The following is a 23,530-nucleotide window of genomic DNA, read 5'->3' as shown; positions in this document are numbered from 1 at the left end:
CCATTGGTCCAGGAATGGTCACTTGGTGACTCCATATTTTTCAATATTGGGTCCCTTATCTTAATTTCATACCAAAATGCCATCTATTTTCAGATTCTGATGAATAAATGAAACATTACCCAGATTTTGTTTGCGACTTGATCAATGTAAATAGATTTTGGACGAGAAAAAACTTTACAAGGTTAGTAGGTGACCCAGATTGGAATATACAGGGCTTCAACTATCACCGAATATGGTTTCATTTGGCCCCTAAATCCCATATCGGGTCACCTACTTGCCCCATAACTTGTACTTCCACAATGTTATTAAAAATGGTCTCTATATTTTTGGTAATTTGTTTTGTTCTTTTCAACTTATTTTCAACAAGTTTTAACATTCTTAGTAAAAATAGTGCATTAACATTTGGTAAACTATTAAGTTGATTTGAGTTGAAACAATACCAGCTAAAATTATGAAGAGTTCAAATCTGAGGGCTATATTTGAGTTTTGTTAACCCTTAAGCTGCTGATGGCGATTTTAAAGGTTTTGCAAACAGCTTGGAACCAGACCAGACGCCGAGTAACTCCGCGCCTGGTCAGGTTCCAAGCTGTTTGACACTCAGTCAATATATCCCCAAATTTTTAAGTAAATTGAAAGAAATTTGGAATAAACCAGACAAGATTTTTGAGCAGACGACAATTTACCCAGCATGCAAAGGGTTAAGCTTAATGACTTAACTGCAAGAATGTCTGAATGAAATCTTTGTAAGAGTTTACTACACCAAGGAAATAAAAATGGCCATCAACATTTTAGTACCTTAAACTATAAAATGTGTAACAGGTAGATCTACAATGGTAATGATTATGAAGAGAGACGGAAATTAATCGATGCACCAGAACTTTGCGATATAGATTTACAGAATTCTCAGTTTATTACTGAAGTTTGAAATATGATATAATATGATTTTTACTTAGACAGTATTACAACTGCAAGTTCGTCTGTGGAAGTATTTTATAGCAAACTTTCATGCAAAAACTATAACATATTGTTAAAGACATGCAATTTATCCATGTAACTATGCAAACTAACTAAATGTTGATAGGTTTCTACATAATATTGCTTAAATAGTCCTAAAAATGACAATGATATTATTGTACGACATCAGTGTAAATATGTTTTTGTATTATGGGCCGGTGGCCGTAAATTACTTAATAAACTTGACTTGACATTTGTTACACATATCAACCATTTATGGAAACCATGGGGAAAAAAAGGAAAGAGAAATAAAAAAAATGCACATTTTCTCCTTTCATGGCTGGCAACATAATTTCTGTATTAGTCATGCAGTTGAAACACTGGAAACTGTGGATTTTATTTTGTAAACAATCGGAAGTATTTCTCATTGTTTGTGGTTACTAAACTATGCGTGTTAAAACCGTATTCCAAATGCATTTTTGACTGTATCAAGAAAACTCAAATCTAATTTTAAACACATCTCATCCAGTTCAAAATTTGATGCTCTAAGGGCAAGCAATTTATATATTCATTTTCTTTACTCATAACTACCCTAATGCTGTATCAATATTTAAACAAGAAGAAAAATTGACTTGAAAATAAATTTCATTCCTTTGTAAACTAACAATTGACCTTACAAGCAAAGCATGTTTTTGTATCATTTTAAAAGGGTTTCAACCGTTTACAGAATTTTGCGATAAGTGGTCTTTGAAATTGAGGAAACTCCATTCAGATATGAATTATATCGAATGCTTTTAACTGCAGTCGTAATGCAAAATAGTTACGGCAAGAATAGTATGCCTCATATTCCCTGATGTTCAACGCACTGTGAATATCACACTCACTCATCATGAAAGTATCGTGGCTTTGATTCTAGGCAATGACGTTTATGAGTTTTATGATGATGTGGTCCTCAAGCTGGACAAAAGAGTTTTTTACAGGTTCTCAACGAATTTCCCCCAACAAAACAACATACACTCTAGCACAATATCGTGCAAATTCAAGAGAATAATATACTGCTGTTATATCTTGTTTCACAATCGTAAAATAAACTGACCTGAAATACATTTTCCACCTCACTAACGTATAGCACTGACTCCAGACATCGCTTCTTCTGTAGGGCCTGGTCCTGAAAATATACATGTTGGATTAATCTTCAGTGTTCTAGGGCCATTGACAGGCAGAAATTGTGGACTCAGGTCCGATCGGCAATTACCCATGGGAATCTATATATATTTCGTGCCACAGAATAGACACGACATAGAATTGTACCCAGGTGCCCACTAAATTGTACCCTGCCCACACCCAGGTACCTGCCCATGTGTTATAAAGTACAAGCATTATTTAAAAGATACAAACTTATTTAAGCCCTATAGTGAAAACTGCTAAGGCTGTAATCAACTCCATTGCGCGATTTGAATCAACACATTTTTACACAAACGTCCTAGGGAGTGTGTCTTAGTAAGAGTCAAACCCTCGACCTCTTTGGGGCGGCGCCTGTGAGGCAGGCTTCATACTTAAATACAATCACCAATAATAGGTTTTTTTATGTAATGTTAATTTACACAAATAAAAGTAGTTTATTTTATGTTAATATATTCATTTTAAAAGCCTGAACAACTAATATATGTAAATTTTAGTTCAGGTGACAAATTTTATGGCTGTAAAATTAAATCTTATTCTTAAATGCATTTCATTATTTACTTGCATTCAATGACAAGATGCTTGGCAATTAATTGCCCTTTAAATTCTTGAGCTGACAGCATTATTATATAAAAGTGCATACAAATTGAATTCATTAAAAAGAACACTCTTGCAAATAGAATGTGCAAAGCGTATAGAAACAAACTAAGAAGTAAGTTTGAGCCTTTGTAATTTTAAGGAGGGCCTATGATTTACTTGTACAGACTATCACATTGCGTCGTAAACATTCCATAAAACTGCACAGGTTTGCAGTCATTTAAGGCAAAGGGCAACAAAAACCATGAAAAGTGTGCAAAACTGTGACGATGCATGACAGATGATACATGCGCGTCTCGTGACAGAATATCCGAGATGACAGGCCGTGTCTGGGTGACATAATGCAATTAAGTCTTCACAAAAACTCTGATTAATTTAACAAGACAATGCATCTACACTGATGACAAACAAGCCTTAGCAAGTATGTAATTGAGAGCATGATTTCAATGTTAAATTGTGCGAGGTAATTTTAATTTGAAGTTTTTTCAGTACTTGTTTTTTTTTTATAATAAATATTTTGTAAGGCAGACCTGCATGGGGTGGTATTCAGTACAAAACTTAAATGAATCTTATGGTCATACATCATTGACTTCATTCACTCTATTGGTCAGTTATTAATAACAAGTAATCCCATTAGCTACATTGTTCTAAGATACAATTAAGACTAATATTGAATACCAAACCTGACCAGATCTTATTAGACAAATTTATGGAATGTTATTCAGGGAACTTATACACACTAACAGTTTCTTAGAAAACCACAATATAATGCCTTAAATGACTTTATTAAACAACGATCCATAAATATCCTTTTTACAAAAGAAATAGCATTTTTCAGTATCGGACATATCAAAACTGAACACACACTAATACGGTATGCAATTTTCGTTAATTTTATTAATGAAATAATATATATATTCAATATATTCTCAATGAAATACCGAAACACTATCCCATCATTCAATGCCAATTTACAATACTTAACTCTCTTATAAAAAATCGAAGGACATATTGCCCTACAAAACGATAGATATTTTTCCCACACTCTTAAAAGGAATGTATTCAGAACCAAAACGCATACCCGTTATCAAAAGTTGTTAGAAAGGTATATTCCTTTTCTTAACAAAGTCAAATTTTACAACCATATAGTAAAAGCATAAATAAGAAAAAGGAACTTTATTTCTAGAAAAAGCAAAATTAATTTGACTTTTTGTGATTTATGTGTCTTGTCACTTATGTTGGATTTGTTCCTTTTAAGAGACTAGACAACAGATGATACAATTGCAAAATTTTTTTTACAAAAACTTACATAAAATTAACACCGTTGTGTACCACGCAATGTATCTTACTAACTGGTGTATCACATAGCTTACAACACATGCATCTTTTGCATATTTTTCCAATGGGAAATTTTCTGGGGTTGTATTCCACTAAAATCCAGGTAAATTATAGTGTTGGTATATTTATCTGTACTCATAAATTATTCTTAAGATCATGTAAAATGTATAATCAGCATTCTACTATCTCACATTGACAATTCTAGGCTTGTTTTGAGGAAATACTGTATTTGCCAATTTTTGGACTATCTGGTGTCTTGAGTCCCTTAAAATATCTATAAAATATCTGTTTTGTTGTGGTAAATATTTTACGTTCTCATGTATGAAGACGGTTCTTAAAATAATATCATTTTCAAAACTTGTGAATTTCAGCATGACAAATGGGTTTTTTGGAAAAATGTACTGTAAGAGCATTGTTTCAAACAAAGTGATAAAATATTACTTCTATGTCTGATAGCCACCACATAATTCATTTCGTCTTTCAAACTGTGACAGGACATCTTGATAAAAATACTCATTGTTTCCTATGTAACAAGTTTCAGTATTCATCAAAATCAGTTAAACTGTCTTTCTAAAGAATGGTAATATAGTTGGCGATGAATACATGCCTTGAAGGTATTTTAGGTTAATTGATACCGAAACAAAACACACACAATATTACAATCGACAAAAATGGCGTGTGTTTGTGATCTCACATTTCATGTTTAGAAATACAACACTGTTTTGTATACAATGTTTGGTATTTGATATGGGGCTCCTACAGATAAATCTTTTCATTTTGTTGCAGTATTTATATTCAAAACAGGATATCAGTCTTGGAGGGGTTTTTCAAATAATATTAATGACATTATAAACATGTTTAAATCCCAAGCAACTAATTTACTACTGGTATTTTACTACTCTTTTTTTCATGAGAATAAACATAATTAGCATATAAATGTGTCGAATTCTTCTAATTCACATTAGACACAGTTTAAATAAATGTTTTCCTCTTTCATTGTTAAATTTTACAGTACTTTTCAAAGGTAATGTTCATTTAAATCCAGCTTTGCACATAATGAAAACAGACTGTATTTCAAGTGTTAAGAAGTATTGTCAATATGTGACCCTATCAGTGTTATAAATTTACCTGGTCAATGGGTTATCATTGCAAGAGACTATTTTAAACTTTCAATAAAATTGATAGTGACTTAATGGGTATTAATCCGGACACATATCTCTTTCACAGCCATAAGAAGTTTTCATATAAATTATTTTTATCTATCAAATGAGGCTTGAATGCCTTATCAAAGTTTTTCAAAAGTATCAATTAGATTCGATGACTTGAAAAACAAATATTGAATGGCATTGAATGCCCTACTGTGGTCTGGTTAGTTTGTCAATGAAAATACGTTATACCATTTTAAAAAGTCAATATATGTTTTATCAATTTTTCTTAACACATTTGTATTTTATATTTAGCTTTTAAATCTTCTCAAGTTTGTTTGTATGCAACAGTGCAAAATATAATTACGATAATAAATTATGTATCATCGAGACAAATGATGATATTGCAGCGTTGCACAGTGGTTGATCTTGCCATATTACAGAAAAAAATCAGAAAAAACAGAGTATTCTTTCTAAATTGTGAATCATGATATAGGATTAATACGGATACATCATTAACATTGCATCAATACATGCCATATCCCCCGGCAGGTGAAAAATGTAGAATGAATTGCAATGTAAAATACCGTTACACATTTTCTAACATCATAATTCTATTCTCAACACAGTGATTTTCAGTTAAAATGAACTGCTTATTTTAATAAAATGTATTTATCAGTGAAAGCCTTACATAAATATGGCATAATAATGGCGATATTGATAAGTTTTTGAGACACATCAAAAATCCCCTGGCTTATATCAAAATCCCTTTGTTTCATGGACAAAATCCCCTGGGCTAATGTCAAAATACCCTTGTTTTCTGAACAATATCCCCTGGAGATTTCTCCATAAATATTAAATGTATGACATTGTATATTACCTCAAGTAAGGCATATTCTGTCTCCAAAGCTGGTACTTCTTTAACAGGTTTCTGAAAAACATCAAGCAAAAAACATTATGCAAAAAAATGATCATATCAATTGTGTAGATGTTCGATTTTTTTAAAATGAATTGTTTTGTAATTTTTTAATTCTTCATTTAATCCTGGACAATGAGATTTTATAGCCATGAGAATGCTTTTACAGGTATTTCATATTTCAGAAATAACACAAAATATGCCAACACTGTATCGAGGGGATACATACATTTACTTTTTGTCATTTCCGGGGTCTAAGCGTCTTTTGTATAATTTTAATTCTAAACCTCAAAACTCCATATCAAATTTAAAATATATGGAAGAAGGTTGTTGGGTTAGCACAGTGCAGGTAAGCGTACTTAGGTTTCCCTCACATACCAAGACCACACAATCTTCCACAACATTGTGCCAACAAGAGTAACTTAAAATTAAGTCAATATAACTTCATTCACAAATGTAAAATATGTTCAAACTTCAGAAATAAATTTTAACTTTCATTGTTGGGACTTAAAAAAATGGACTGAAGTCTAATGTTTGAAACTCATTTAAGTGGTTGTGGGACTTGAATAATTTAAATTCTTGCCCAAAATCTCATTCAAACTGTACCTTAGATTTGCGGAACTCGTCCACTTTTCTCTTGAGGGGTTTCAGGTCCTTTGTTATCTCCTGTAGAGCATCCAGTTGTTGCTGAATCCCCTGCTGGTTGTCTGGAAATGGAACATCCTGGATGGCAGTCTGCAAGGGAGAGAATCAGGAGTTGAACAAAGGGAAGTAATTAAGGATACAAGCTTATGTGTCTGTTTCTCATGAATTCTTCAGATTTTTGTGAAAGAAATTACATGCTTGTGTCACCATACCACTGCTTAATGATATTGCAATGTTTCTGATAACAGTCAGCAAGATAAAATAGTCTTTCCAGCAAAGGGAGATTATAATTAGTGAAAAAAGGTAATCAGAGAAGAGCTTTTTTCTCTTCTGGTCCATGCGGTCTTGATTTGTTTTAATAAGCTTTTAAACAAAATATTAGAAGTGTGTATATTCTATGTCAAATATCAACTGAATAGTAATCATAAATTGCATATATTCTGAAATAAACAAGAGGAGATCACTCATAGCAAGTAATTCAAAATCAACAGTAAGAATGGAGCAGATTTCATTGGACATTTGCTTTATTTTTTCTTTCTTTGATAGCAAGCTATTTAAATATATTTATTTAATCTGGATCAAAGTATTTTTGCCACAAAACACTCATCAAGCCTAATAAGCCATGACGGAACATAACATGTCATTCTAGGTCAAAAGAAAGGGCAAAATCATCTTGTAAATAAATCATTGTATGTGTTTTTCAAGCTATAAATGTCACATAAAATGGCCAATTTTGACATTAAACATAATTTTGGTACTTATGTATAATAATGATACATTGTAATTTTTCAAACCTTATTCATTGTAAGGTTAATGTTACGTCAGTGCCACACATATTGGAAAAAAATACTAAAAGAGATTATGACTGAAGAATTACTTCCTTTTATTGAAGAACTATAAACAAGCAGTGTAGATAATGCCAGTATAGATTAGTAGATTAGTAGCTAGATTTTCATACATTTTTTATAAATGGGGGCGATGATCTCGAGTTACATTGTTATTTTCTAAAAAAAAATCAGATGACTGTTTTACTGTTGCAAATGTATTTGTGCTCTTTCTTATTGCATAAGGGACCATAACATGCAATTCCTGACAAACTACGAGCATGATTGTAACAATTAGCCTTTTTAACATTCGTTATACATCAACACCGTAAGTATGAATAAATGCCGTTCCCGGAGAGAACCAGACTGATACACAAAAACAGACCCTACTTCAACATTTTTATTTGAAGCAAATATATCTTAGGGGTGGCAGAGAAAAGAGGGGGTGGGCAGGGTTGAAAATCTTGCAATTGATTTATAGTAGCCTAAACTGCAAACACACAGGAAGAAAATAACAAAGGAAGAAAAATGCTATATACAAGATTTGTTAGAGGAACAAAAATGTGAAACTAAATTTATAATATTCTATTGTTAAATGGGTACAAATTTTTATTTACTTCTTTAATGAAAATTTGATAAACATTCAGCAAATTTATGAAAATAAATAGTAAGGCTACACCCTAAAATTGCATAAAAAATAGCCAATCCCAAGTTACACATACATGTATATTTTATTTGGTCGGTTAACCACCCATTTATTTGAACCAGCCTCCTTCCAGTTTCATAGCAAGCCTGTAATCAAAGGTCATCAATCTGTACCTAACTCGTAATTTGCAAGCAATTAATCTTAAGTGTTTACAATAGAGCTAATGTTTAAGGCATTCCTAGCGAGGTGAAAATTAGGTTCAAAATACATTTAATTTAATGGCTTTTTAATTTCGACTGAATGCATTTTAAATAAGTGTGTTTTTTGCTTTAATGTTTTATACTAGAGAAAATTGTATTCTAATTTGCATTCCTAATGAACTTCAAACTTATTAAAACATTGTTGCAAGCATAACACATTTGTCCAATCATAGTCACTTTATTTTTATATACATGTCGTGAAACCACAATGTAATTTAGATGATCTTGCCTGAGTGAATACAATAGCATCTTAATAATTTTCAACTGTGTAATTTTTCCTGTTTGAAATTATGTTGAATAACATGGTTAAGTTTTCAGGGTTATCATTTAAAACTGGAAGAATATTGCCTGATTTAAAAAGCAGATTTGCCAGGGAGATCTAATAATTGGCCCCTGTTACATTGGAGATTATAATACCAGTCAGTTTCTTTAAAATTAATAGGTGCTGCACAGAAGCTTTATTAATAATATTGACTTTATGCTGTCTACCAGACCCCATATATTTTTAAAAGGCTCAATGTCACAGTGACCTTCTTGCCGGACACTCTGCAGACACTTTAAATCTTGTCCGACAACAAAGCATTGTCTGATTGTGTAAAATGGTCTATCACTTTTTAACCCGTGAATGGAGATTCTAACTGACCAGAGGTGGGTTTGGGCAATTTGGGTTTAAATGAGAACCACCAGATTATCTGAACTGTGATCTTCTTTCATGTAAATGAGTTTATTAAACAAGAGTTGATAATCCAGTTTACAAGTTTAAGGGTTCTCTTTCTGTTCAGGCTTAAATAAAGGACATTCATTTGTTTAATAATAAAGCACTACTGTAGTGTACAAAAGGTTTGTAGATAATTCAATGCCCGCAGTGATCTCAATACATGTAATTAATCCACTTCAACTAATTTTACCTAGACTATTTATATAACGAGTTGGCTAAGCCATCATTGCCATTTAAATTGAAACACTGATAGCATTTAAAAATGCAATTTTCACAATTTCGTTATGAAAGCTTGGACAGTAGATGACTTTGAACCAGCCAAATATTTTATACAATACGTACCCTTTTACAACTTTATATATACAAGGAAATGGAGCAGGCTAATGGCCTGTGTATAACAATAAGTAAGATGACTATCATGCCTGTGACAGATGTTTGTTTTGTTGGAAGAATATAAATATTTATTGGCAACATTATATACACATACGAGGACATGTATAAACAGTCTGTGTCATTAAAAGTCAGCACACCAGCCTGGTCCATATAAACAGCCTATTCAGAGTCTTTAACAACTGTTGTTTTGGCAACTCTTAAGGAACTTAATGAATATCCAAATGTTAAAAAAGTTCCCTTAACACATTATTGTGGCTCGACTGAGACATACATAATTACATGTATGTTTATTGTTACTGGCCAGCTTAATTCTAAATAGTTAATCAGCTGATATATTAAAAAAACAAATATCAAACTTGCAAATAATAATAAAATCTAACAGAAATAATGTTGACGTGATTTAAAGAATCACGGCTAGGTCATCATTTTTAACATCAAATTCACTGTTATTGTATATTTATTTATCAATTCCTAATTTGCTGACGTTGGTTTAAATCCATTCATTAAAACAAAACATGTATATCAATACCACATCGATTAGATTTTGATAAAGTAAAATGTACATGTCCCACCTGTGTATTGACTGTTGACGGACAGGTGTGTCACACCGGTACCTTTGATGTTTAATTGTGCGTTTAAACGAACGTGTTATGAATAAACCTTACCTGTTTCTGTTTAATAGCCTCGAAACATTGCTCCAAAGTCATCTGATCTCTTTTGGAGCCCATCTTTTAGCTGAAAACAAGTAAAATCACTTTGTAAACATTCTCATACGATCTGTCATAATTTCCACGTATGCGCATGCGCAGGCTAACAAGCTTCCGATGTTTTAGCGGGAAATTTAAGTCTCAAAATACACGGGCGATTCTTTATCAGCTTTTCGGCAAAAGTGAGCAAAAATCAAAAGAGTCACATTTTTATCTGTTTTCGAGATAAACCATTTTCAAAAGAAGTTATGTTGTTCGAGAAAACTGCAGCTACAGAGCTGGATGCTGACGGGAAGATTTTAATCTCGCGAAATTAATTGCAGCTTCATATTATGATAATAAATGTGGCATTTCCTAAGGTTTTACACTGCATTATCAATAGTGAGTAGAGCTAAATTTCATAAATGGAACAAATAAATGATCGATGTTTAAATACCACCGATCGTTTAAATATTCTATTGTTTATTCAATGATAAAGAACTTAAAGGTTTAATACACGAGTGGTTTTCTATTACAAGTATTAGATCAAGCACAAATATCGTGCAATTTGCATATTTGAACTTAGCTGTGCTCACCCCTCGATTTTAAATGCTTTGAAAACAGTATAATCAGAAAGAATATAAGCCTCCGGGAGGGCTATTTTATGATTTATTTGTTTATTAATCGTTTTTTATGTTCTACATGAGTACATTCTATTTCAAATTACGGGTAGTAGTATTTTGTTTAAACTTTCTTTTTAGTATATTCTTTCAGGGTCATATCGAGAGGTTAAAGCTGCACTCTCACAGATTTACCATGTTTACAACTTTTTTTATTTTTTGTCTTGGAAAGAGCAAGTTTTTGCGTAAATATCTGCAAACCAATAAGAATGCTGACAAAAAATCAGATCGTAGACTTTCATATTTCTGTTCGAAAAATTAATGATGGTTTAAGAAAAATGCATAAAACATATTTTTTAACTTGAATATAAAAATCTGCGATCTATATTTTTCAGCAAAAAAAGTCAGCAGTCGTATATAACTGGTTTCCATGGCAAAAAATAAAAAGTTGCCAAACTGACGGTCAATCTGTGAGAGTGCAGCTTTAAAGCGACCATGGTCTAAGTATATATAACTCATATGATGCAATATATATATTATGCATTATCATGTTTAACTCATTTTACTGAAATGATCAAACAAACAAAACGTATAATTAGTGTACAGATAAAAGTATTAGCCTTTATAAGCAATATATATTAATTAATAGCTACGTGGCCACACATTTCCAAGTTTAAAAAGCGCCAACATATCTCTAATATGTTTTATGTATACACAAATCAAATGCCTTTTTGTGCTCATTTAAGTCATGGTTATGCATTAAATTTTGAAGAGAAAAATGGCATCAACCTGTAGTGTGCGCCTTTAAAGCTGCACTCGCTCAGATGAACGTTTTGTCAACATTTTTAACGGTCTTGGAATAAGCCATTTTTTCGTAAATGTCTGGAGACCAGTGATATAAGACTGCTGACAAAATAATCAGATCGCAGTTTTTCATATTTACGGTCGAAAATAGATGTTTAATGACAAAAAGCGTTAGTAAAGCTTTAAGGAAAATGAGTTTATCAATATATATTTTCGAACGTAAATATGAAAATACGGCGCAATTTCGCATTTTAAAGATGGTGCGTGATCGTTTAATTAAAACAATTTCAACATTATTGCTGAACTGATTGATAATAATACACAAATGAATGCCAATATAGCTTCGCGTATGCACTCGCATACGTTAATAAAATCGTTTTTAGAAAGCATGCATGACACCTAATAGAAAGTTTAACCTAACAGTAAGATGACTTATTCATTGAATATAAACATGATACACGTTAGCACAACAAACCACTGCTCATCTTTTTGACAAGGGGTGTTCCGAAATCGATCAAAGTGTCACTGTTTACAGCGTGGGTGTCCAGTTTGCCCAACTTTGAAGTCTGACCCTGTTATTGGGTCTCTGAATGTGATCGTCATTAGATTGACCAAGAATAACTCACTCAAGGGTGTAGCAACTGATCAGAGAGGGGGCAACTCTTGTCTTCATGCTGGGGTCGAGGGGTTGAAGGGAAATGCACTTTATTTAGACCTCATGGAGGCGACTTATAAATGATTGGCACTCAAGTACGCGGGGGCATAGGAATTTCACAGGATGGGATGAGGTGACACAATAATGGGCACTGCACTGTTTTATGAAAACTCCGTCAAGTACGCGGTGACGTAGCAATTTTTCAGGGTCGGATGATGTTATATGATAATAGATTCTGGATCAGCATACGTTCAGCATACGTTCAGCATTCGTTCAGCCTACGTTCAGTCTACGTTCTGCCTACGTTCAACCTAAGATCAGCCTACGTTCAGCCTACGAACACCTACGTTCAGCATACGTTCAGCCTACGTTCAACCTACGTTCATCAAACGTTCAACCTACGTTTAGCATACGTTCAACATACGTTGAGATCAACCATTTTAATATAGACTAGTACCGTTTGCTTTCTCTCAGCGTTACTTAGGTATTTGTAGTGGAAGGAGGCAATGAGGTGGTGCAACCCAAAACACTGGGTGGGCAACGTCAACCCCAGGCCCCGTGGTTCTACGCAATAAAATACCTGTTTTGATTTGAAATTTAAGGGCGACGGCTTATTCACAAAGCCGACATAATTTACCCTCTCCATGGGGTGAAATTATGCTTGGATACGGAGGAATGCAAGCATAGGATGGTAACGAAATCAAATGAAACTGCGTCTTATTTACTTAAGACACCGATAGCGGACATGTAAACAGTTACGTTTCAACTCTGTACTTTTTAGTACAAATTCTCAATTTCTATTTTAATGCTCTGCTGGTATTCTACCCTTTTCACTGTTGTATGTGCTGTTTGCACATAGTACGTTTACACATACACACGAAAAATATGTTCAAACACACGGACAAATAGGTTTCATTTTAAATGGCTTACTTCGCGGTGTTCAAAACATGTGATCTAAAGTGAAACATCTTCATTTAGTACTAACGACAAAGCGTATATTAGGATATGATTTAAATTCGATCGCAAATATTGTAAAAAGGAAGAAAAAATATTATACAGAGGGACGGCTTTCTTTTGTATTTATATTTCATTGAATAATTTTACTGAGTCCCTATACCGTAATGTAATACTGATCATATCGAAATATAATCGTACATCATACATATTTTTTTCATCAATTTATTTCGTTTTATATTTCAAAGCTCAGCACACACATACGCTAGGCCGTATAAATACAATATTGGATTATAATGCCAATAAGTGGTGAAGATAGGTAGTTTAGGTTGTCATATAGTTCATTAAGGAGGCTGGCACACCATTTTGGTACGCACTTTTTTATGGGGTACTCGTGTCTGAAGTGGTAATATCTCTATTGCAAATTGTAATGGTAGCATTTAACCGGAATTTAATGTTATGTTTACATCGGAACACCTCGGCCATTAACCATAAACTTGAACATTATTTAATCGGAACACCTCGGCCTATAACCAGCAGAAGCTATACCGAAGCTTGCCCCGGAGATGGCCGAGTTTTTACGATTGGTAGGACACGGGTGTGTGTGTGAGGAGGGGTGGGGGTGTCCTCAGTAAAAGCAGCCCCGTCCTCTCAGGATAAGATACACATTCAAAACGCTTAACGAGCACTATCTTTTCAATGTTATACTGAAATGTGCCTGGAAAAACCGTTTCTCTAAAGCTTGTCCTCAATACTAATTGGCAAAACGGTCACTACTCGTCGCGGATTTCGAGTTAAAAAGATATCGGATAACCATAAGATCGACCAACCATAAAACAGTTTTAAAAAGAAATTCATCTTATTTATGATGTATGGTTTATGCTTTCTATTTTCGTAAGTATTCGCTCCAGTAGCTTTCAGAAGGGTGGCAATTTTACATATTTGGCAAAATCACAAAATAGCATGGTTATTTAACAATTTGCATGGTAGATACAAACATGACGAGGTAGAGGTGAAATTGCGGACAGAGATGAGAATTTTTAATATGAAAAGATGGACCAGAAGACCTTTTCTCCAACTGCTGAAAAATGGAGTGCTCGTCAATGCGTCTGTGCATTCCCTGACTTCATGAAATATTGAAAAAGAAAATCAATAACATTGCTGTTTTACAATTTTGTAGGACTATTGCTTCAAATAAATAAGAGCCATATTTAGTTGCAGAACACTTATACTTTGTGAAGCAGGATTTCTTGCTATAACGAAGAACTTAAAAAGAGAACTAAACGAATATTCGAAGTAAAACTTACTATAGCATCCATCATATATGTTTACCACTCTTAAGGTATCATTTTAAGTTGCATCAGTTTGCCCCAAATTCTCGAACAATCTTAAGTCACTTATAACACGATCAGGCTAAGCACGCTATTTTTTGTTTGTGTTGCATCGTCATTTGAATGAGTTCTGACACTTTTGTATGAATATATCTTTATGTAAATCATGACTAAACACGTTTTACTTTGAACAGTCAGTTTCAGTACTTTAACTAAACGAAATAAGATATTTAAGTTTGTTACGCTTAAGAATTTACGAGAAATTTCGGCCAGGTCTTAGATGTTTCATCAAATTTTCTAGTAGCAATTTCGGTTCTAAAAGTGATAATCAGAACTAGGTTTTGTCCTACTCATAAAATAGCTCCTAGTATTCCTGTGGAATTTCCCTCGCTGTGTCACAGAAAAAAACAACTGACTGTGTACCTGGTCTTCCATTTAATTCATAATAATGGCTCCTATCATCAACTAAAATTTAATCATTTACTAACGGCCTTTAAGTAAATACCATATGTAAGTAAATATTTATTTTGATAACTCAATAGTTCATGTTGAATTAATGTCGCTTTTATACTCCGTAAGATGGGCGAGAACGATTTCAATACATATAGGCAAGGAAAACCTGCAATGAATTATTTAAATGCATCGCGGTGTACAAACAAATAAGTCAATGAATCTAATATGTATCGACGAATGCGAAAAGCACCACATAGAAATATATACTTTAAGCATCCTCATGGAATATGAATGAATTGATCGTACCTTTTGATTTTAGATCATACGTTATATGAACTTTTATCAAATGCAAGGACTCGTCGTAAGGCAACTCGCTCAACTAAGATTATAAGGGCTAGTCATAAGGTCACTCGCCCGGTTAGGTTTATAAGGACTCGTCGTAAGGCAACTCGCTCGACTAAGATTATAAGAGCTAGTCATAAGGACACTCGCCCGGCTATGGTAACAAGGACTCGTCGTAAGACAACTCGCTCGGCTAAGATTATAAGGGCTAGTCATAAGGACACTCGCCCGACTAGGTTTATAAGGGCTCGTCGTAAGGCAACTCGCTCGACTAAGATTATAAGGGCTAGTCATAAGGACACTCGCCCGACAAGGTTTATAAGGGCTCGTCGTAAGGCAACTCGCTCGACTAAGATTATAAGGGCTAGTCATAAGGACACTCGCCCGACTAGGTTTATAAGGGCTCGTCGTAAGGCATTTCGCTCGACTAAGATTATAAGGGCTAGTCATAAGGACACTCGCCCGGCTAGGGTTAAAAGGGCAAGTCAATAGGCAACACGTTCGGCTAGGGTTATAAGGACTCTTCGTAAGGCAACTGGCTCGACTAGGGTTATAAGGGCTAGTCATAATGACACTCGCCCAACTAGGTTATTAAGGACTCGTCGTAAGGCAACTCGCTCGACTAGGATTATAAGGACTCGTCGTTAGGTAACTCGCTCAAATAAGGTTATAAGTGCTAGTCGTTAGGCAACTCGCTCGACTAGGGTTATAAGGGCTCAGCGTTAGGCAACTTGCTCGACTAGGGTTATAAGGACCCATCAGAAGGCAACTCTTTCGACTAGGGTTATAAGGGCTCGTCGTAAGGCAACTCGCTCGACTAGGGTTATAAGGGCTCATCGTTAGGCAGCTCGCCCGACTAGGGTTATAAGGGCTCGTCGTAAGGCAACTCGCTCGACTAGGGTTATAAGGGCTCATCGTAAGGCAACTCGCTCGACTAGGGTTATAAGGGCTCATCGTTAGGCAACTCGCTCGACTAGGGTTATAAGGGCTCAGCGTTAGGCAACTCGCTCGACTAGGGTTATAAGGGCTTGTCAATAGGCAACTCGCTCGACTAGGGTTATAAGGGCTCAGCTTTAGGCAACTCGCCCGACTAGGGTTATAAGGGCTTATCGTTAGGCAACTCGCTCGACTAGGGTTATAAGGGCTCATCGTTAGGCAACTCGCCCGTCTAGGGTTATAAGGGCTCGTCGTTAGGCAACTCGCTCGACTAGGGTTATAAGGGCTCATCGTAAGGCAACTCGCTCGACAAGAGTTATAAGGGCTCATCGTTAGGCAACTCGCTCGACTAGGGTTATAAGGGCTCAGCGTTAGGCAACTCGCTCGACTAGGGTTATAAGGGCTAGTCAATAGGCAACTCGCTCGACTAGGGTTATAAGGGCTCAGCGTTAGGCAACTCGCTCGACTAGGGTTATAAGGGCTCAGCGTTATGCAACTCGCCCGACTAGGGTTATAAGGGCTCATCGTTAGGCAACTCGCTCGACTAGGGTTATAAGGGCTCATCGTTAGGCAACTCGCTCGACTAGGGTTATAAGGGCTCAGCGTTAGGCAACTCGCTCGATTAGGGTTATAAGGGCTCATCGTAAGGCAACTCGCTCGACTAGGGTTATAAGGGCTCATCGTTAGGCAACTCGCTCGACTAGGGTTATAAGGGCTCATCGTAAGGCAACTCGCTCGACTAGGGTTATAAGGGCTCATCGTAAGGCAACTCGCTCGACTAGGGTTATAAGGGCTCATCGTAAGGCAACTCGCTCGACTAGGGTTATAAGGGCTCATCGTAAGGCAACTCGCTCGACTAGGGTTATGAGGGCTCGTCATAAGGACACTCGCCCGACTAGGGTTATAAGGGCTCATCGTGAGGTAACTCGCTCAAATAAGGTTATAAGGGCTCATCGTTAGGCAACTCGCTCGACTAGGGTTTATAAGGGCTCATCGTAAGGCAACTCGCTCGACTAGGGTTATAAGGGCTCATCGTAAGGCAACTCGCTCGACTAGGGTTATGAGGGCTCGTCATAAGGACACTCGCCCGACTAGGGTTATAAGGGCTCATCGTGAGGTAACTCGCTCAAATAAGGTTATAAGGGCTCATCGTTAGGCAACTCGCTCGACTAGGGTTTATAAGGGCTCATCGTAAGGCAACTCGCTCGACTAGGGTTATAAGGGCTCATCGTAAGGCAACTCGCTCGACTAGGGTTTATAAGGGCTCATCGTAAGGCAACTCGCTCGACTAGGGTTATAAGGGCTCAGCGTTAGGCAACTCGCTCGACTAGGGTTATAAGGACTCGTCATAAGGCAACTCGCTTGACTAGAGTTATAAGGACTCGTCGTAATGCAACTCGCTTGACTAGGGATATAAAGACTGGTCATAAGGCAACTCGCTTGACTAGGGTTATATGGACTCGTCATAAGGCAACTCGCTCGACTAGAGTTATAAGGACTCGTCGTAATGCACCTCGCTTGACTAGGGATATAAAGACTCGTCATAAGGCAACTCGCTTGACTAGGGTTATATGGACTCGTCGTAAGGCACTTCGATCGACTAGGGTTATAAGGGCTGGTCGTAAGACACTTCGCTCAACTCGGGTTATAAGGGCTATTCGTAAGACACTTCGCTCGACTGAGGTTATAAGGGCTAGTCGTAAGACAATTCGCTCGACTATGGTTATAAGGGCTAGTTGTTAGGCAACTCGCTCGACTTCGGTTATGAAAACTTGTCGCCAGGCAAATCGCACCACTAGGCTAAAAGGGCTCGACTAGGTTTGTAAGACCATGTGTATTGCAAATGCAAGGAACCACTGCGATATGATTGTTCCAGAAGAGTCAAATTAATGGAATATTGGATATAACATGTGTATCCATTCAGTGAACTTTAAAGTTAACAACAATGATGTTAACAACGCTGTTAACTTTCACAAAAGATCTGAAAAATCGACCCAATGTAGCTCCTCATTATTAATTACTTTCTACTAAGACAACAGTATTATAATTAAAATGAAAACACCCCCTGGTTTACAATTGCATAAATCAGTCATACAGCCGTCACTGACACCTAGATATGAATAGTTGACAAGTAAAAATAATGGATTTACGTCTTCGTGTGTCTTCAGTAAGTCTAGCGAGACCCAATAATATAAGAATGGACATAGTGTCATGTGCTTAATAGGCCAAGAAAACTATTGTTCAGGGGCTGATTTTACAGAGACACAAGAGAAAAAGAAAATGGTGTTCTTGCCCAGCGCTTAGGCCAAATAAAAAATGTTTGGTTATTGTTACCTATCCAAAAGTATAGTATGGTAGCGGGTAGGTAGGAGGGTTGTTTATAAAGACCTCCCAACCATTTTTAAGAAGTTCACTTGCTTTTTTGTATACAATTATATAATATCAAACTTGAATCAAGATGACGCTCTTGATCTTGGCCACCGCGAAATTGTTCCTCGATTACATTGTATGTGCAATAAATGTCATGGGATGTAAATTTGGTAAACTATCGGACAACTTAATGGGTTTTTTTTCCTTTTTGAATGATAACTTGCTAGCTTTCCGAATGTATTATAAAAAATAACAACTGCAAATTGCAAATATAAGCCGGCGGAAATTGGACAGATTCTCACTCATGAAGGAGGCAAACAACAAATGAACAGAACACGTAGAGTAGGGGTGGATCCACTTGATGTTACAAGGAACGCAACCCCCCCCCCCCCCCCACACACACACACACTCACACACTCCCCGCCCCACCGGGTACATTCGAGTGGGAATGCGAATTACATTTTTTTTGCGAATTGCATTGCAATACCGTTGCAACTAAGCCAGTCTCTTTAAGACTACATGTATTCTATAACACAATCTTTCTCTTTGTATTTTTGATTGAATAGTTTCTTTCAATTTCCCATAGAACAATCACTTTAAAATGTTCCATACTACCTTAACAGTAACATCACATTTGCCACACACTAAACGTATGTGATGTATCACTAGTAATTAATAAACCGGCCATTGTTCGTTTTAGATACACCGTGTCATTCGTGCTGTTTTATTAGCTCATTAGCGCTTATTATTTATTTACGATTTACTCCTTACAAACAAGATATTTACACTCCAAAAGGTTGATGGATTGAGATTTTTAGAGCTGTCAATCATCGGCCACTTGAATAAGTTCATCCCTCCTAAAATACAGTGCGCTCAAGACATGGAGCAAACATGCTGGACGCAAGATCCTTCCGAATGGAGATCGTTCAAAGGTACGGCATGCATCCACTGGAAAATGTGACAACAGCAGTCTCGGTTTGATTGAGACCCAATGACATCGAAGGAAACGTAGCACTGTCAATGGTGTAAAAGAGTGCTCCGACTAGATTGGAAGTGATTTAAGTTTTTTGGAACACAGTACACAGGCAGAAGCACGGGCCTTTCTCTGCTTGGCCAAACTTTGGATACTGACTGTGGCTTTATGAGTAATTAATTGGCAAGAATCGTCCTGAAATATTAATGAGGGATCGATTTGTTGACCCGATAGGGATAAGGCTTGTACGTTCAAAGCGCTGCTGGTAGCTGTAACCTTTGTCATAGTAAATTATTTGTGACAGGGGTTGAGGTAGATCTAAGTAATAGTTAGATGACATGAATTAACATCTTAATGATTAAATGGTGGAGTGAGCGTAGCGAACGAGCCCTTCTTTATCATTAAGATTTTAATTCAGGTCATCTAAATGACTTAGAATACAACCTCATTGGCTGTAATAGTCAGATGACACGAATTAGGATATTACAGCCTTAAAAGAATTTACTGATTTCCTATCTGCAATTGCATTGCCTGTAAATGCAGATTATATTCTAAATAGTTGCGCACACGTACCCGTCCGTCCGTGGCGTTATAGTTTTAAAGTAATAATTTCGTTTCTGTTTGAACATCATTTTAATACCCACAAACTTGCTTATAAATGAAGGTTCTTCGATAGATAATTTTTAAAACCCTCTTCAGAATTCTTTGATGTCGAATATAGTTATGATAAGCATTGATGTCTTATATTGAAAAGATGTCTGATAGAAAAGGTTAAACCTTACACGATGTTTAACTGGTACATTTTTGACCTGTAATACCTTGTTACTGTGCCAATTCTTAACGTATTAATAAAGAAGCTATACCGCCATCGATGATAAGGCATTATTAGCCTTGTGAAATATGAAACTGGACAAATATGAATAGAGGTGAACCATTAAAAACATAACTAAGTCAAATATTTAAACATACGTCGTTCAATAAAGCTCATGGGCGATTCCAGTATGACCCAATTTGTCTTTTCTTATGGTACCTAGTACAAAAAAGCAGAGAACAAAAACTCAAAATATTCGAAACATCTGCTCAAGTATTTTTGCCACTACTCTTGTATAACCTTACAACTTCACTGTCTAAAATTGTCTTTCCATATTCATACGGCACGCATTTCAGAAATATTTACTTTTCACACCAGCGGTTTGTTCCAGTCGGGGCGATGCCCACGTCCGCTCCCCCTCAAATTATCAAATTTTACTCTTTATTTCAATATAGGAGAGAAGTTAGAAAATACGCCATAATGCACCATTTCGAACTAGAAATTGAAAATATTTTCTTGGAAAAGTATCCCTCAAACCCCCTGCCATCATCTTGAACTACTAAAGTTCGGTTCTAAGGGAGGGGCGCAAGTCAAAAGGTTACGCCCCCTCTAACGTCAAATCCTGGATTCGCCCCTGCTTTACGATGTTCGGTGCAAGAATGCTGTATCTATTTCTTTATCACTCTGTATAGATACATTATAACTACGGTCTTTATGAAATGCGTTTTTACAATAGTATGTAACGGAGTCATGCACAACACCCCATTTATTTTGTGTTAGTACCATCCTCGGCACCCCGGCGTATCATTACCTATATCATATATATCAGGCTATGATACGCTGGGGTGCCGCGGATGTGCCGAGGGCCTACTCACAACCTTTAACTTTTGAGTGGTCTGCATACTATTGTGTAAACTACCAACTTTGTGGGCCAGCCACTATTTATATTAACCGATTCACTTGATTAAAGTCAATAACTGCTGACAGCTGATTTTTGGCAATTTTGAAGTTTACTGCCCTCTCATTGGACACTTAAAAGATGCTGACCACTAATTTGTCTGAAGTACAAACGAAAAGAGCAAGAAGTGACTGTGTGCCCATATGGCTGGAGAACAGGCATGAAACTCGTATCAAACATTCAATAATAAAATCATCAGATTACTCACTTTCGTATATGTAAACATCGATAGTATTTCAGGCGTTGACGAATTAGTCATTGGCAAGTGATATGCATATATGATAGTTTTGACCGCATAGATATCTGAAAACATGTGACTTTTATCTAATCGATCTACAATGGTATTTATATCACAATTATTTAATAATACATTTATTATTGTTGTATTTTTCTTGGGCGTAACAGGAAGTCCTTTTAAACTGAAAATGATCCTTAAACATTATTTCCTTAAAATAAATGATTTCCTCAATTCTGTATATTGTTATAGGATTATAGCATTTATTCATTATATCTTAACATTTATACTTTTATATACATTTTTAGAAGAAACGATGTTCTTTAAAGCGCCATTTGAATGGTCAGTATTTAGTACATGTAACGACTTTCCAACATTGATGCTTGTTTAAGCAGCCTCTTACTCAACCTGTAATGTAGGTTTTTGGTCAACATTAATAATGTTAACATGTTTAAGAAACTTCGTCGTCAACATTGAAACATGTTAAAGTAGCACATATGTATATATAAGTGCCTGCCTCTTTAATTATTAAGTAGCATTCACGTCAACATTGTAACATGTTAAAAGTACCTGTTTTTCTCAATATTGATGTAAGTGTTTTTGAAGAGCGTCAACATTGATACATACTGTTTAAGTAGATTTTACTTCAACATTGATACATGTTCAAGAACCCGAACTTCTTCGTGTGCATGTATGAATTCACCTATACCTCATTAAAACAACCTCATTAAAACAAAATATTGCCATAACGTAGGATATACCATATAAAGATTAAGCATATTAAATAGTCTGTTAGTAAATTCTCGCTCATTATGCCACTAAAATATTTAAACCAAAATGTTTTAAGTCATTAATTTAACTAACCTGCGACTCCTGTCTCCAAATGCAGCACTATTGGTTAAATCCGGTCTCCTTTTGGAATGTTAATCTCGAAAATAAAATCCTGATTAAAAGATATATAGCCACCTACCAAAATATTTAAACTATTGCAAAACTACATACTATATATACACACACACACACAGCCACTACACAATTAAAATAAATATTTAATTAATTCCGCCCCATACTTGTATATATATATATGTGTATGAAAGTGTCAATAATTAATCATTTATTTCACAATTTCAATGTTTAAACCACGAAAAAAAAATGACCCAAAACACTGGCCAAGTTCGGTAACCACTGTTAGAATATGAGGTTAAATAACTTAATATCATACAAATACATATTAGGTATGGTTTCGTATATCGCCCTAGGGTTAAGTCGTCTGTAACCGTGATATGGACGACAGATCAAACGTCAGGGGGCATCTCAAAACATTTGAATTGCTTTTAAACCGAAGGGAGGTAATTCCATTCCGTAAAATCAGATGAACAGCAGAGTTGTTGACCGTTTTAACTCGAAAATAAATGAAAACATCAGACTGCTTTAAAATATACCCAAATTAAACATGTAAATTATAGTTAGATGACATGAAGTAAATTCTTAATGGATAAGAATGCGTGGAGTGACCGTAGCGAACTAGCCATCTTAATCATTAAGAAATAACTTCAGGTCATCTAACCGACTTAAAATACAACCTCATTCGCTGATACATTGACAACACAAAATCGACACAGGGATTGTGTATTGGGCAGTAGGCGGACCTTAAAACACCCGCGAAAGGTGAAATTCTTAATGGTAAGTCTTGTACTTAATAATTGCCTATCCTCAATTTCATTGGCTTAAAATGTGGGTAGTATTTAAATTATCATTAACTAATTTTAACACATTCACACATA

At 35.6% G+C, this 23,530-nt stretch overlaps 1 protein-coding gene across 5 annotated transcripts in view; it reads right to left on the bottom strand.

Annotated features, from left to right (window-relative positions):
• The window catches only part of LOC128240342 (microtubule-actin cross-linking factor 1, isoforms 1/2/3/4/5-like), a 100,675-nt gene extending 77,756 nt beyond the window's left edge, over positions 1-22,919 (bottom strand). For all 5 annotated transcript variants that reach the window (XM_052956952.1, XM_052956948.1, XM_052956953.1 and 2 more), the window contains exons 1-5: positions 22,611-22,919; positions 10,284-10,353; positions 6,739-6,867; positions 6,097-6,147; positions 2,051-2,122 (exon numbers count right to left, since the gene is read on the bottom strand). In XM_052956952.1, coding sequence (XP_052812912.1) covers positions 2,051-2,122; positions 6,097-6,147; positions 6,739-6,867; positions 10,284-10,346 — 315 coding nt within the window. In that variant the 5' untranslated portion in view covers positions 10,347-10,353; positions 22,611-22,919. The remainder of the gene's footprint in view (positions 1-2,050; positions 2,123-6,096; positions 6,148-6,738; positions 6,868-10,283; positions 10,354-22,610) is intronic.
• Positions 22,920-23,530: the final 611 nt, after the last annotated feature.

This window comes from Mya arenaria, chromosome 7 (genome assembly GCF_026914265.1).
Source record: "Mya arenaria isolate MELC-2E11 chromosome 7, ASM2691426v1".
NCBI lineage: Eukaryota > Metazoa > Mollusca > Bivalvia > Myida > Myidae > Mya > Mya arenaria.
Note: the sequence above shows the minus strand (reverse complement) of the source record. Positions and strands in the feature narration are given on the sequence as shown.